This window comes from Ipomoea triloba, chromosome 5 (assembly GCF_003576645.1).
Source record: "Ipomoea triloba cultivar NCNSP0323 chromosome 5, ASM357664v1".
In the NCBI taxonomy this organism is placed as follows: Eukaryota; Viridiplantae; Streptophyta; class Magnoliopsida; order Solanales; family Convolvulaceae; genus Ipomoea; species Ipomoea triloba.
In genome coordinates this window covers 18,768,637-18,785,004 of record NC_044920.1, presented here as the reverse complement: position 1 = coordinate 18,785,004, position 16,368 = coordinate 18,768,637, and the positions used below count along the sequence as shown (strand labels likewise).

The 16,368-nt window shown below is 36.0% G+C and overlaps 1 protein-coding gene across 6 annotated transcripts; it reads left to right on the top strand.

The window, feature by feature from the left end:
• The first annotated feature begins 3,946 nt into the window (after positions 1 to 3,946).
• LOC116020789 lies at positions 3,947 to 14,624 on the top strand. Of its 6 annotated transcripts, none has more exons than XM_031261323.1 (19): positions 3,947 to 4,134; positions 4,250 to 7,013; positions 7,137 to 7,940; positions 8,268 to 8,407; positions 8,492 to 8,619; positions 8,704 to 8,818; positions 8,903 to 9,125; positions 9,215 to 9,556; positions 9,676 to 9,921; positions 10,123 to 10,185; positions 10,311 to 10,427; positions 10,714 to 10,839; positions 10,959 to 11,105; positions 11,350 to 11,481; positions 11,726 to 11,833; positions 12,123 to 12,206; positions 12,361 to 12,621; positions 12,814 to 13,353; positions 14,118 to 14,624. In XM_031261323.1, exons 1-19 carry the CDS (start codon positions 4,021 to 4,023, stop codon positions 14,363 to 14,365), a joined length of 6,702 nt encoding a protein of 2,233 aa, XP_031117183.1. In that variant the 5' UTR covers positions 3,947 to 4,020; the 3' UTR covers positions 14,366 to 14,624. The 6 variants fall into 6 exon arrangements, 5 of the variants coding, with proteins under 5 accessions (XP_031117183.1, XP_031117180.1, XP_031117179.1 ...); XM_031261320.1 differs by having other exon boundaries at positions 7,137 to 7,965; positions 8,050 to 8,407; positions 9,682 to 9,921; XM_031261319.1 differs by having other exon boundaries at positions 7,137 to 7,965; positions 8,050 to 8,407.
• The last annotated feature ends 1,744 nt before the right edge of the window (positions 14,625 to 16,368 follow it).

The window sequence follows — 16,368 nt, the reverse complement described above, 5'->3', positions numbered from 1 at the left end:
ACAAACATACTTTGAAAATCTGCAAAAAGTACTAAGCAAATCATAAATTAAATCTAACGTAAATATGATTGCATTTAAAACTTAGTGTTCTACTCAATATCATCCCATTAACATCCTATTTGATTACATGTTTTACTAGTTAGTGAAATGAACCTTTTAATTGGGAATTCAATTGTTATTCCATGTAACATGTTTTCAAAAGTGATGTGCCTACCAATGACATATTATGTACATGATATGTACTTGTAGGTACAAAATCTGAATGTTATTTTTAGATTAAGGTTTACAATGTAAAATAAACACTAGTTCATGGTATAATTTTTCTTGGAATCAATGTGAACTTCCTTGCCTAGTAGGCAAATTAACAAGAACAAGAATTCTTTTATGTAACTCACTCATATGCCCATTCTTAAATCCAACATTGGGTCACATCATAATCTTTGTAGTGAATTAATTAGTACATTTGATTTTTGTTTCCTCTACCATGAAATTGCTTTAGACTTGGGAATCATTCAACTCCATACCACGAATTATAAAATATAGAGTAACATATATATTTGTAGCATTAAACTTGAAAATTGGCCACACCTAGTGAAGAGTGCGGAGCCATGATAGGGAATAAGGTTGTTGGGCGTGTTGACTGCACCTATAATTAAAAGAAACAAATATCTTATTTATAGATAGTTTTTTTTTATTAGTGTTAAGTCTAGGTTTCTTTTTCTAGTTGCATCTCTTAGTGCTAGGGTCGAAGAAAGATATAAAATAATGTCCATATAAAGATTCAAGTTAAAACGGGAGTTCTTTACTTGTCAATCGCCCGATACGTTTCTTGCTTCTTCTTTTTTTGAACCACTTGGATGATAGTCTTGAACCTGCTGAATTAGCATTTTTAGACAATTAGACCACTTTATCTTGATAGAGACGTTCTATACATTTCTTCAACCCTCGCACAGTCGCACCGAGGGATGCAAAACAAAAAAAAAAAAATAACTAAACACCAACAGAGAAATTATTAATAAAAAAGATATTTTTTTTCTTTTAATTATAGTTGTGGCCAACACGCTCAATGGCCTTTTATTCACAATCAGGACTATCTAAGGATACTAAGTTTCATTCTTAACAAAGAATTTAAATGTTAAAAACTTATATTATTTAATTTAAATTGTTAAAAAAAAGTGTTGAGATGGCCGAGTTGGTCTAAGGTGCCAGATTAAAGTTCTGGTCTGAAAGGGCGTGAGTTCAAATCCCACTCTCACAATAAGTTTTTTTTTTTTTAACTATATCTCACAATTATAAGCAATGTCAACAAAGGCTGGCAATATATCTGAAAGAAAGAGAATAAACTAGAGTAGAAAAGAGTCTGTTTCGTGTTATAGAACACTGCATTAAAAGCGTTATTTGTCCGGTGACGGTGCAGTCAAGATAAACCGGTACGCTTTCGACATGCAACACAGAATAATCACGCCAAGCTCGCACCAGCTTAAACGTAGACCAACCTGAGTATTGCTCAGACTTAGGGAAGCATACGAAGGAGGGGAAGAAAGTTTTTAGGTGTGTCTTCATTGAAATGTAATGGGGTTTATATACTAGATGGCTCTAACAAACCTCTAGATATTAGCCACAATTAAACTAATTATAAGGAAACCACAAATATTAAAATAGAGCATAGCCACAATCATGAGAGGAAAATGTGGGAGTTTATTAACAACCCCCCTAACAATTCATGACCAAGAATTAGTGTGGATAATCCATTCTTTATAGAATCTTGAACTCACCGGTTAGATAAATTTTGAACTCTAATGCACACGCCAACTCTAAAATGCAGGTTCTACGAAAGTCAAACTCTTTGACTTCTTATGAATAATACTCTTAGTATTCACGTCTGGTATGTCTATCCAATATAGACCTCCACCCTGTCAAAGTCTATCTCAAAATAGACTTTCAACTCTCACAAAGTTTCATCGCATTATAGACTTTTATGTCTATCAAGTCTATCTCAATATAGACTTTCGGCTCTGTCAAGCCTATCTCAATATAGACCACCTTTAAAGGCTACAAATTGGTTAAAGACATAAATATGGTGTAAGTCTTTTCATGATTTCGTTTGACCACAGAAGTGGTACCCGTCATGAATTCCTTACCTCACTAGTCTTAACCCACCTCCCTTGATATTTCAAGGATGGTTCTTTCAGTTTAGACCTTTTGTGAGAGGATCTCTCAGACCTCAGAACCTCCATTGTGATCAATCTTTAGCCATCAACTACCATTCAGACTCATGTTTGACCCTTTATGTGTCTTCTCTTTCTATCATAGACACTATTCTTTGCAATGCGAATGACAATTTGTGAATCACAATGTATATGTAGTGATGGTCTTGGACACCTCCACAACTGCACGTTTCTCAAAATATTTCTTAACTACTCAGCTTCTTGGGATACCCCATTATCTTTCATAAATGACGGTTAACCCTTTTCACTCAAGTCATTGATTTCGCTAGGTCTACCTCAAAATAGACTACCCAATTAGGGTATAAATCATTAAGAGCAATCTATGCTCAAGTGTTAAGCGGTGAATTTATTAGGTTCGTCTCAACAGAACCACCCTTCCCATAGTGTTATGAATTCATTAAGAGTTGTAGTTCAACCTCACAAGTACACAAATTATAGAAATGGTCAATTAGTGTACTGCTTCGTGACCCTTTCCATAGCTTCGTTTTACCACATAAGTGGGGATCAACCATGAATTCATCACCTCTTGGGTTATAAGTCATTCCATCAATAATACAATGACTAATCCTCATAATTAGTCTTTAAGTAAGTTGATCCTCTTGATCAAACTTACATACAATTAGACCACTTTATCTTGATAGAGACGTTCTATACATTTCTTCAACCCTCGCACAGTCGCACCGAGGGATGCAAAACAAAAAAAAAAACTAAACACCAACAGAGAAATTATTAATAAAAAAGATATTTTTTTTCTTTTAATTATAGTTGTGGCCAACACGCTCAATGGCCTTTTATTCACAATCAGGACTATCTAAGGATACTAAGTTTCATTCTTAACAAAGAATTTAAATGTTAAAAACTTATATTATTTAATTATAGTTGTGGCCAACACGCTCAAGGTTCTGGTCCGAGAGGGCGTGGGTTCAAATCCTACTCTTAACAATGTTTATTATTATTACTATTATTATATCTCACAATTACGTTTATCAATAAATGTTTTCTAGAAATTGGAAACGACATTTTTTTTTTTTTTTTTTTTTACTATAGCTCACAATTACTTTTATCAATAAATGTTTTCTAGAAATGGGAAAAGACATGTTGATACATACGTGCTGAAAAAGATAAGCAATGTGAACAAATGCTGGCAATATATCTGAAAGTAGGAGAACAAACTAGAGTAGAAAAGAGTCTGTTACGTGTTATAGAACACTGCATTAAAAGCGTTATTTGTCCAATGACGTTGCAGTCAAGATAAACCAGTACGCTTTCGACATGCAACACAAAATAACCACGACAAGCTCGCACCAACTTAAACGTGGACCAACCTGACTATTGCTCGATCTTAGGGAAGCATACAAAGGAGATGTAGAAAATTTTATTGTTTGAGTTATTTCCCAATAGGATTCAAATTAGCAACTTCTCATTTAAAAAGTCACAATTATGAAGATTTGCCACACGATTTTGAGCTTAAGCTATAAAACTTATTGTTTGAGTTGTGTACTTGTGTAAAGCTGCATTTGGACGCGCTACTATTCTTCAAGTCCCACGTGCCTGTTGCACGTGAAATACCTTCCGGAATTCAGATCGACAAATTACCCGGGAAGGACCCATTTTTGTTTAAATTCAAAATTCAAATTCAAACTTCCCCTCTCTCCTCTTTAAATACCAAACCCAACAAACCTCTCTAAACTTTTCCTACTAAAATTCTGTCTCGTAATCAGACCTTATCCCAAGTACAGCATTTCCTAGCTCTCAGTTTTTTTTACTGATGTTATCTTGATTTTAGTTAGAGATGGATTTTCACAGCATGAAAAGGAAGGAACTTCAAGAGCTGTGCAAGAACCATGGCATTCCTGCGAATTTATCGAATGTCGAAATGGCCAACAGGCTTTCTTCCATTTTTAAGGTAACCCATTTCTCGATTTCCCTTTCCACTTCTTTAATTTTGACCTAATTTCCAAGTAGTAGTGTCTTTTTCCCAATATTATGTTTGAGATTGAGAGTGTAATTCTTTTGTTCAGGGAAGTGAAAAAGAAAAGCCCATGATTCGTGGGCAGTCGTGTTTGAAGGTGGTGGGTGATGGTGAAAATGATTCGGATGGTGTAAATAGGAAGGCCAAGAAAGTTAGGTTTAGCCCTGAAAATGAGCTGATTGAGTTCACTAAATCAATTGCAAAAAGGGGGTGTAGGAGGAAATCAAGGATGGGAAATTCTTGCTTGATTGTTGAGAATGCCTGTAATGTTGAGCTAAACCAAAGAGCAGCAAAGAGAAGCCCGGTTAGAGTTACCCGGTCACGGGGACTACAATTGTTGGATGAAGGGGATGCTGAGAAGAAGGTAACCAAAAGGGGCTCGAATGGTAACGGTAGAGTAGAGAAATTATGTTCTGAAAATGAAGTTAGAGTAGCCACAAGGAGAGCATTGAGGAATAGAGAGATGCAAGATGAAGATTTGAGAGAAAGTGAGGGTGTTGCTGAGGGACTGAGGAAGAGTGAATGGCAACAAAACCCGGGTAGTGCCAAAGGAATTGAGGATGTTTCTGAGAGTAAACAGATTGGTGAGGAACCTCAAGGTGCATTTAGGCGATCGAAGAGGAATGCAGCGAAGAAGGATAATGGAGATGTTGGTAAAAATGAAAACAATAATGGGGGAAGGTTGGGTAGAAAGCAGGCACTGTTAGAAGTTGAAGCTTCAGAATTGGAGATGGATGGAGTCAGATGTGCTGAAAATGGTGTGGCCTTGGTGACTGGTGACAATAAGGAGGTTGGAGTTGTCACTAGGAGATCATTAAGAAATAGGGTGATAACAGTGGAAGGGAAGAAAGAAAGAGAGGAAGATACTGCAGGGTTGAGAAGAAGTGGAAGACAGAGTAAGCAAGGTCCATTAGGCAGTGATGGAGTTCATCAAAGTCAAGATATTTTGGAGGAACCCAAAAAGGAACAGAGGAGATCAAAGAGGAATGTTTCAAATGTCAAAGACACGGAGAGGAATGTTACACTTGCCAAAGACACAGTAATGTTTGATGAGAACAAAAACTCTGGGAAGGTAAGATTGGGAAGAAATCAGATTAAATTGGAAGTGAAAACTTGTAAACGGGAGGCTGCTGGACTCAAGATTGCTGAAGATAGTTTTGCTTCTAGTAATGGCGAAAACAGAGCTTGCACAAAGAGATTGTTGAGGAACAAAAAGGTTGCAGTTAGCGAGGACATTGATGAAGGATTGAAGAAAATGGGAGGACAAACAAGTATCAGAAATGAGAAATCTGGTGAGGAAGGTCCTCAAAACAAACAGATTAAAGAGGAACTAAGCAAGGGACTGAGGAGATCAAAGCGTACTGCAGCCAAAATGGATGAATCACAGTATCCATACCAGGGAATTGGTAAAAGTAAAATGGTTAGAAAGGAGCAGAAAGCCAGAAGTCAGTTTGCCAAGAGTGTGGAAGCATCTATGCCTGCAACTGAAATTGCAGCTTTGGAGAAAAATGAAGTAGGTAAAGAACCAGCAAAAGCTACAATTGGAAGTAGCCCACAAAACTCTATGATGCCTTTGCTTGAGAAAGCTACCAAAGAGACGGAAGCTTCCTCATTCGGCGCAATGTCTGAAACTGAAACTGCAGATGAGAGTAGATTAGAAGTGCTTATTCAAGTTGAAGAACCAACAAGTATTTCACCTAGAAGTTCTTCATTTAACACTCAGTTTGAAACTGAAAGTGCAGCTCTGAGTAGATTAGAAGTGGTTAATCAAGTTGGAGAACGAACAGGTGGTTCACCTAGAAGAGCTACTGTACAAAAATCCGGGGCAACATTTGGAAATGTTCATCAAAATATGAACCAAAATTTGTCAAGTCATTTAACATCGAATGCCAGTCTTGAGGTGGAGGTCATTAAAGATGATGAGATGTCTGAAGCTGATGGGCTGAAGCATAAAACTGTTATGCTTTACTGCAATTCATCCATTGATGAACAAGTTGATTCTAACAAAACTGTTGCAAGCAGGGAATTAAGCAACGACTCAAGCAAATCATTTGATGAACATGAAGGAACAGTGGCAGAAGAGATGAGGACATCTAGAAGGAATGCTTCTGATGAAACTGGGAGAATTCACAATGCTACTGTGAATGCTGCAGTGGAAAAAGAATCATGTAATAAGAAGAGCACACCTGCTGAAACTTCTTCCCAACAGTTAAGGGTTGATGCTACTAGAGATGATAAAATTGTACAACCAGTTGGTGAAGACAAAGATTCTGGAAGCAAAAATATGGCATTGGGAGTTTCCATAGCTGAGGACTTAACAAAGATTAATGAGCAATGCACCCATGTTGCTCTGTTGTCTGGGATAACAGATACAGAAACCACAAAAGAACCAACAAGTACTGAGCCCCTTATGGATGAATCTTGCTTGGAAGGAAATGAATCTGAAGAGACAAGACATAAAAAAAATCAAGTTTCTCCTAACAATGTTGGTGACAGAATAGGAGAAGTGGGGGAAGTAAAAATCCCTCTATTGGTTAGTGGAGTTGAGTATTCACGGTCTGACCTTGTTGACTTACACACTGATACTGAAGTCCAAATAGTGGATATTCCAGTGACTGAGTCAAAGGGCTTTGCTGAAATGGTGAAAGTTTCAATGGAAGTGAATGTAGAGAATTCATTGGATGACTTAGAAGTTGCTAATTTGGCTGAGCAAGAACCATCTGAAGACTTTAATTTTGACATAGATAGTGCTTCCATTGAGGCCAACTCCACAATCGATTGTTATAAATCCAACGGTCAATTGTACTTGACAGGTTAGTATGTATTGATAGCTATAGAGCTAATGGTCTATTGTACTTTACATGTTAGTATATTTGAGATTAATGATTGTATCTCTATTCATGTAGAGACATAAGTTTTCTTTGTCTATGTTTCAGCTGGTGTAAAAGAGATGCAGAAAAAGGAGTTGACAGAGATTGGCTATGCAGAATCTGTAGGCAAAGAAGATGAAATTGCAGGAGAAAATGAACTGGTTGTAATAGCTGAGCCACTGAACAGAGCTAATGAAAAAAGTCCAGAAACCCAAGTTTCCTTAGTAGAAGACAGAATGAGTAATGGGGAGAAGAAATCACTACAGATTGGGGACTGCACTCAAGTTGCTGTATTGTCTTGTGTAGAAGTTACAGATATCCTCAATGAACCAATGAATTCTGGAAGCTTCATTGATGATACTATTATGACTAGCAACAAATTTGAAGAGTCAGCTAAGCAAAGCAAGCAAAGGTTATCTCCTAAAGTTGACAATAGGAAAAAAATGGAAGAAGTGAATAGCCCTCAATTGGAGAATGCAATTAAGGAGTCATTCTTTGAACTTGTTACTTCTCACACTGATCATGTGGAGCAAGAAAAAGTTCTTGTAGATGAAATAAAAGACATCTCTGATAAAGTTAACATTTCATTGGAAGAGAATGCTGAGAAGCCACTGGGTGGCTTAGTAGATTATAATGTTGTTCACTGTGAAACATATGAAGGCGTAAATGTTGATAGAGAAGAAGAGATGGAAGAAGTGAATAGCCCTCAATTGGAGAATGCAATTAAGGAGTCATTCGCTGAACTTGTTACTTCTCACACTGATCATGTGGAGCAAGAAAAAGTTCTTGTAGATGAAATAAAAGACTTCTCTGATGAAGTTAACATTTCATTGGAAGAGAATGCTGAGAAGCCACTGGGTGGCTTAGTAGGTTATAATGTTGTTCACTGTGAAACATATGATGGCGTAAATGTTTATAATGTTGTTCACTGTGAAACATATGATGGCGTAAATGTTGATAGAGAAGTTCACTGTGAAACATATGATGGCGTAAATGTTGATAGAGAAGAAGAGATGGAAGAAGTAAATAGTCCTCAATTGGATAATGCAGTTAAGGAGTCATTCGCTGAACTTGTTACTTCTCACACTGATCATTTGGAGCAAGAAAAAGTTCTTGGAGATGAAATAAAAGACTTATCTGATAAAGTTAACATTTCATTGGAAGAGAATGCTGAGAAGCCACTGGGTGGCTTAGTAGATTATAATGTTGTTCACTGTGAAACATATGAAGGCGTAAATGTTGATAGAGAAGAAGAGATGGAAGAAGTGAATAGCCCTCAATTGGATAATGCAGTTAAGGAGTCATTCGCTGAACTTGTTACTTCTCACACTGATCATGTGGAGCAAGAAGCTGAACTTGTTACTTCTCACACTGATCATGTGGAGCAAGAAAAAGTTCTTGTTACTTCTCACACTGATCATGTGGAGCAAGAAAAAGTTCTTGTAGATGAAATAAAAGACTTATCTGATAAAGTTAACATTTCATTGGAAGAGAATGATGAGAAGCCACTGGGTGGCTTAGTAGATTATAATGTTGTTCACTGTGAAACATATGATGGCGTAAATGTTTATAATGTTGTTCACTGTGAAACATATGATGGCGTAAATGTTGATAGAGAAGTTCACTGTGAAACATATGATGGCGTAAATGTTGATAGAGAAGAAGAGATGGAAGAAGTAAATAGTCCTCAATTGGATAATGCAGTTAAGGAGTCATTTGCTGAACTTGTTACTTCTCACACTGATCATGTGGAGCAAGAAGCTGAACTTGTTACTTCTCACACTGATCATGTGGAGCAAGAAAAAGTTCTTGTTACTTCTCACACTGATCATGTGGAGCAAGAAAAAGTTCTTGTAGATGAAATAAAAGACTTATCTGATAAAGTTAACATTTCATTGGAAGAGAATGCTGAGAAGTCACTGGGTGACTTAGTTGGTCATAATCCTGTTCACAGTATAACATATGATGGCATAAATGTTGATAGAGATACTGTTCCTTTTGAGATCATCTCCCCAACTAAGGCCTATGGATGTATTGATCAATCAGATTTGGCAGGTTATTTTTTATTTTATTATTATTTTTTATGATTATTGATTATTCTAATTATTCAAGAAAAGTACTAAAATTTTATTACTAATTTGCAGCGGATACAAAGGAGAAGCAGACTGAGGAAGTGGCAGAGCTTCAATATGCATGTTCATTGAGCAAAGGCATAGGCTCTACCATTCAATTGGTTGAACATGCTGTTAGAGGTGAACTTTCAGGTGAAAAGAAGCTGGCTGTAAATGCAGCAGACAGTGTCAATATCTTTGCCACCATGAAAGTGCCCAATGATGTTCTACAGGACACCCTAGATGATAGACCTGGAGAGAACCTTGAAGATGGATACCAAAGATTTGAAAAAGCTGGTTTTGTTGATTCAAGTGAAAAGCATAAGTGTGATGCTTCCATACTAGAGCTTCATGCAGGAAATGCAGAGAACATAGGTGCTGGATATATCTCTATAAATGAACAATTCTTAACTGTTCTTAATAAAGGTCCAATATCCATTTCCCTTTGTTTGTGTATTTGTATCAAATTAAATAATGTAAATGCATTGGTAAAGTTGCAGAACCTGCTAGTACTGCGGATTGGAAGAAAGCATTGCAACTTGGGGAACAGTCAAGCAAGCTTAGAAACAGTATTGAGTTTGTCTTTGTTGAAGGAGATGAAATACTTAAAGATGGAGACTTGGAGGATCAGGGCATTCAGGTGGATGCCCCTGATAATGATGGGAAACCTTCAGTATCTGATGCAACTGAAAGGAGAAGTGAGAATAGCCTACAAGAAGCTAGAGGCAGCAATGCTGAAGGTTAAACTGGGATAGCTTTTTGTTTTTCCTCTCTATGAGTGTTTGTAGTCACATAACACCACTATGTCCTTAGAGTATCAGATTAATCAGTATCCAGTTATTTTTTTTTTTTTTTTTTTGAAAATAGTATCCAGTTATTTACTAATCTCAAAGGGCTATTTAGGCATTTTACTGATACAAGTTCCTTTTTGTTTTCAACAGGTTCTGTTAATAATGTTGAACATGAGCATTTTCCTCCTTCAGAGTCTAATCTGCAGAAGCATGGTTAGTTCTTTACCTTCATTAGTGCTTAAGAAACTAATAGAGTCCAATATAATGGACTATATTGCTTAACTAAACTCAATCTGCTTCATATTTTAGTTGACTTCATGTAAAGGCATGTTTAACAGGAGAATTTGCAAATGATGCCGGGACTGAAATACATAATCAAAGAACCTATTCCAATGGCCTAGAAACAGGAAGAGGCCTATGTGAATGTGAAGATGGATATGATGTTATGGAACCTGGTTAGTAAAATAGTGGATATTAACATTAGATATCCAATCACTTAATCATAGACTTGATTGCTTCATCAAACTTATTTCATGATGAATTAGCTTAATAGTTTGGTTCAGATTCAGTTCCTGGAGTTCTTGATCTTGAGTCTTCATATTGTGTTTCTCCTTCCAAGTGCAGTGATAATGAAGAGCAAAGTTTTTATTTTTATTTTTATATTGTGGCATTTAGGATTGTAAAATGGATTCTAACTTCATTTTCTTGTGCTCCCAAATTATATTGTTTGTCTGTTGACAGAAGAACAACTGAGATTGCTGTTTTCCACACCCATCAAAGATGGAAGCGCTTGTGAAGAGAATGCCAATGCCTGCTACATGGATAGCAACAAAACATCAGGTCAATTCACAGATGCTTCCATTGCAGGTAACCAAACTAGATCAATATTCTTAATTTCTTATAATTGTATGTATAGGAACTTTTATTCCTAATTTGCATTTTCTGTTTTGATGAATTTAATTTGCACAAATCTTAACAAATAACAGGTGAAGAACTCAGAAAGTTGTTTACAACCTCTGGTGATGTTTCATGCCCCAATGGAAATGATAAGTGCAGTGATCAAAGTACCAATGGCTTAGAAAGTCATAGATGCCTCTCTAATTGTGAATGTGGATCTGATAGCACTGAACAAGGTTAGTAAACTTGAAGCTATTGAATATATTATCACTTTCTTCAGAATGCAGTTTTCTTTCTCCAACTTCATGAGGAATAGGATGCTTTCTTTTAAATACTTTTAATTTTTTATAATTGCTGTTCCATTCATTCTTCTTAATGATGCTTCTTATTGTGGTACTCAGAAATACAGGAAATTTATCTCTTAATTCAATTTCTTTTACATTTTAATGTATTTCTAAATAATTATTTGCCTGATGACAGAATATCAACTCAGATTATTGTTTTCTACACCCACCAGCATTAAAAGCACTTCTCAAAATGACAGTACACATGGCTTAGAAATGGACAGAGTCCTCTGTGAGTGTATAGAAAAATTTGACGGTCTGGAACAAGGTATCTAAAGTAGTTGTTTTGAGTGCCATCTATTTGCAATGTTGAGTGTTTCATGAGGGTAGCTTACAATTTTTTGACTGTACAACCACTTTTGTTCATGAAGCTTCACATTGGATTACTCCTTTGAAGTTCGCTATTGACAATGGGCAAGAGTTATTTTAAAGTGTTTCATTTTGGATGGGAAATTTGCTCTTGTTATTTATGAATATTTCTAATATTCAGTATCTTATTTGCCTAATCACAGATGATCATCTTAGACTGCTGTTCTCCACACCCAAAAGTGTTAGAGGTACAGATGAAGAGAATGTCAAGGACTTCTACATGGATAAAATGATTGAGGCATCTGATGCAGGTAAGCAATTTAAAAAAATATGTTAGAATAGGATTATTGGGCACTTGTAGTTCTTTGATTTACTACTGCTATATGTTGTCTTAATAATTTTCAGTTCAAACTATTCTTGACTTCTTGTTGATGTCATTTTATGCCCTACACTTGCTTTGAACAAAGCAAAAGAACACCAGCAAGGCCAGTTTTGAATGCAGTGATATAATAAGAGTTTTAATTTATTAGACCTGGTAGTTTTTAGGAATCTTGTCATTTTATGTCCCTTAATTCACACAATATCACTAAAATCATGCAGAATTACAGAAAAATGATTTGCCTGGGAGTGTTGACTCTGAAATAGAGGAAACATTCAAATTTGCTGAACCATTGGGAGCTCATGGTATACAGATATATTTTATTTTATTATGTTTATTGTTATAACCTATTGTAATTATATTTACTTTGCAAGTTTGCATGTATTTCTCCAAATGGCAATTTTCTGACTGTTTCTGAGGAATGATGCACTAGTATATACTGTTTTCACAATTCTATAGGTAATTTCCCCTGCGGAACTGAGGGAAGTAATAATTGTTACGACAATCTCATTGCCACATTCAAGGTAGAAGACAGTCTAAAAGCATCTGATGAAGTTTCGGAAGAGCCATGGATCAGCAGTGAAGCAGTAGTACTGCAAGAAGGTTTTGTTCATGGTGACATTAGTCAAGATTCTCAAGAACTAAATGTGAGTGCAATCGAGAAGAGAAGTGGGGAAGATGGCCCCTCAGAGAACAATGCTGAGATTAATCCTTGTGCCGGTGAGTTCAATTAGTCTGCATTAGTACAAAACTTTTCATGTAGTGCTGGCAACAAATTTTTGACTTGCAATGCGATTGTGAATATGTGATGCATCTTTGATCTTCAAAAGAACTGATTGAAAATTTGAAATGATTTTGCTCTTTTTATGATGCTCTACACTGGATCAATTATTTTTTCTCTTGATGACACAGAATGCCCTGATTCTGGTGCTGAGTTTTCTCCTTCAAGCAGTCTGAAATTGAACTTATGTTTAGGAGGGAATATGGAAGAAAAAGCCCAACAATCACAGGTGGAAAATATATGTTCAAGTTCCAAATGCAACTACATTAAGAAGGATGACATAAAAGGATGCCCAACAGCTATGGTTGACAATGACCAAATAATAGCAAACAGTTATCTCTTATTTGATTCTCCATCTAAACTTCATGCCATCACGGACAAAAGAAATGACCTTGATTCCAACTCCAACGAATGCTCATCTACAAATGAGGATAACCTTGGTGGCCAATCCTTAGTGGTTGCAGAAATGAGCCAGCCAAGCTCTTGTGGATTGGTCGACCCCCAAGAAAGCATTGCAAGTTCTGCCCTGCATGTTAATGAAAGCAACTCTTCAACTGAGGAAAATAAGTGCTGGAGGGCTAAAGCAGCTGAAATGGAATTGTACACTTCACAACCATGTCTGAAACCAACACACCAATCTACTGCAGAAATCGATTCAGATGGTGATAAAGGTATGCAATGTTTTAGCCACAATATATCTATTGATAGGGAATATACCCCGGTCTACGGACCCTTTTGTACCAAGGACCCAGTCGGATACGGATTGTCTCGAAGTGAGGGACGTTTCCCGACTTGAACCGACCAAAGTATAGCATTTGACGGGCCTGACCTGAAAACAAGGCGTCTCAACGGCTTAGTGGACCCTTGCCTCTACTTTTCCGAGCTCAGTCTTGACCCGACTACTTGGGTGAAGGCCCGAGCCCACGTACTTGACCTAGTAGGCAATTGGCTAGTCAAACACATTCTTACACGTGCACGTTTTTCCTTAGCTTCTGAGATCACCGAGTGTATGGAGGACATGTGGCGGACATGCCGACTTCTCGGCATGTGTCCCTGTGAGCATAAATATAATATAATATGTGCAGTCCAACTATCAGCTTAGGCTTTTAGTTGAGATGGAACACATGCTTTAATTTGGTATCAGAGCCATGCAAAAGATCCTTGGAATATGTGCAGTCCAACTATCAGCTTGGGAAAAACTTTTAGTTATGGAGCACATACTTTAATTGTCCCCTCGAATTCCCTATAAATACCTAGCTAAAAACTTGTTTAGGGGACTTTTGGCAACACTCTCAATAGAACACTACTAAGCTTTGGAACCTCCGACCTCATGTCTTGACTTCCCAAGCGGCTACTTTCAGTATTAAATACAAATGTGTATAACCGAGTGGAGTTTACACATTATCTACTTTACTTACCTTTTTGCTTCTTGTAGATGCTTCACTATCTCTTGAAAAGAATGGCTCAAGAGAAGAACAAAATGCAAATAGCTCCCTGCTGAGAAAGAGTGATACAAGAAGGATTTTGATACATGCAACACCCTACAAAAAACCCATGAGAGTGGACATGAAAGAGAATGCTCCAGCTCCCAAGGGGGGGCTCATTGGCACTTTAACAGCAGCCAGACCAGAAAATCGACGGCGACCCTTGAAGGATTTGCAGTGGAATGATGGAAAAAATTGATACATATGGTAATATTTTGAAACATAAAGTATTCAGCAGTGTTTTTATATTTTGTTTATTGTGCGTATACATGCCAATTTATCTTTGTATGGTGTGCAAGCATATCTCATGCTAATTGTGTGGAAGTGTACTTAATATATCTAATGGTTTGTGATCTGACAGAGATACTTAAGTAGTGCTCTTTGATCTTTGTGTAATTGTGTTCAAGATTCAAGATTTTCTGCAGAATGCATATAATTGAGTGAAAGTGTACTCAATATATTTTTGATTTTTTAATTCTTTTTTGACCAAAATGGTGAATAGAGATGATCATAGTTTGGTTGGAACTATTTGTTTTAATTGCATTGAATACTATAGAACCAGAATCTATACGTTTCTGGTTTCTAAAATATAGGATTAGAAAATTGTAAAAATAAAATTAAATGGAAGTCTAAAATTATTATTATTATTATTATTATTATTTATATAAATAAATTTAAATTTTAAATTAAATACAAGCCTAAATTATTTATTATTATTATTGTTGTTGTTATTTGTTTAACTTCAAATTCTAAATGTTTGTTCATAAGTTGTTTAGAATTAAAAAAAAAAATAAAATTAAAAGTTGAATTTGGATAATTTTGAAAATACAAATCGAAAAGTTAAAAAAAAAAAAAAGTTTCAATTTGAAATTGCTGGTTTAATGAATCAAAATTGAACCTTTCTCACAAAATTTCACTTTTGATTTCTTGAAACATGGAATCAATACAAAAAAACTTCTACTGAGGCTCGAATTCATTCTCTCCCATATGGAAAGGCTATTACTATGCTATCTATGCACAAGGTGCTTGGCAATAACTAACAGTTTGAAATCGAAATCGAGCTGTGGTTATTTATGTTGGGGGATAATATTAAATAGAATAGAAGAATGTAGACTACAAAGGATGGTTATCAAACAACAAATATTGCAATAAAAACCAATAGCTCACAAAAAATAATAAAATATACTCCCTAAAAATTAGCTCACAAAAAATAATAAAATATACTCCCTAAAATTATGTTCGAGCATCACCAATAGAAGTTTTTTGAAGGGTTAAACAGGCCACTGAACTACACATCAAAATGCAATTAGGTCATCTTGAGTCCCTCAACTACACAAATTCATACAATTTCATTCAAAATGACATGTTTTACACTTTTACCTGATGTGCCGGTAATCAACTTTAAAAATAATATTTTAAAATATTTTAAATAAAATAATTAATTAAAATTAAAATTAGAAATTAAAAAAAAATACTTCTGACCGGAGACGAAGATCTTCGTTTTCGGCAATGGAGAAGAAGACCTTCGTCTCCATGGCCACTTCGTCTCCTCGCTATGGGACGAAGGTCCTCGTCTCCTGGCTATGGAAACGAAGGTCCTCGTCTCTTGGCTATGGAGATGAAGGTCCTCGTCTCTTGGCTATGGAGACGAAGGTCCTCATCTCCATGGCCGGAGACAAAGGTCAATCGTCACCGGCCGGTTTCTCTTGTTTTTTTTTTAATATAATTTTTAATTAATTACTTTATTTAATATATTATTTTTAAAATTAGTAACCGGTGCATTACGTAAAACATGTTATTTTGGATGAAATTGCATGAATTTGTGTAGTTCAATGACTCAATTGCATTGTTTTTGAGTTTGATGGCCTAAATTGCATTTTGGTGTGTAGTTCAGTGTTCTATTTAACCCTTTATCCTAAGTTTTTTCGAGGTTTTTGAGAAAGCAAGTTTATGGGGAGGAGAGAGAAAAAAAAAGTCTCTGGGCAAGACATGAGTTTTTATTAGACTTGTGGGACCCACTAAAATCTCTGAAGTTTGTGCCTTGGTTGCGTGCAGCTCAACCCAACGCCGCTTGGGCGTTAAAGAGGATTTTCAGTTTTTTTTTTTTTTTTTTTATTACACCCGTAAAAACTTCTCAAAAATTAAAACTATTGGGGATGTTTTTTTATTTTTTTTATTTTTATTTAAATATATATATACTCA

Coding starts and splice junctions, on each gene's coding strand:
- LOC116020789 (XM_031261319.1), top strand. CDS start 4,021: ATGGATTTTCACAGCATGAAAAGGAAGGAACTTCAAGAGCTGTGCAAG. Junction 4,135..4,249: donor GGCTTTCTTCCATTTTTAAG/GTAACCCATTTC, acceptor TCTTTTGTTCAG/GGAAGTGAAAAAGAAAAGCC. Junction 9,557..9,675: donor AGGAAATGCAGAGAACATAG/GTGCTGGATATA, acceptor GCATTGGTAAAG/TTGCAGAACCTGCTAGTACT.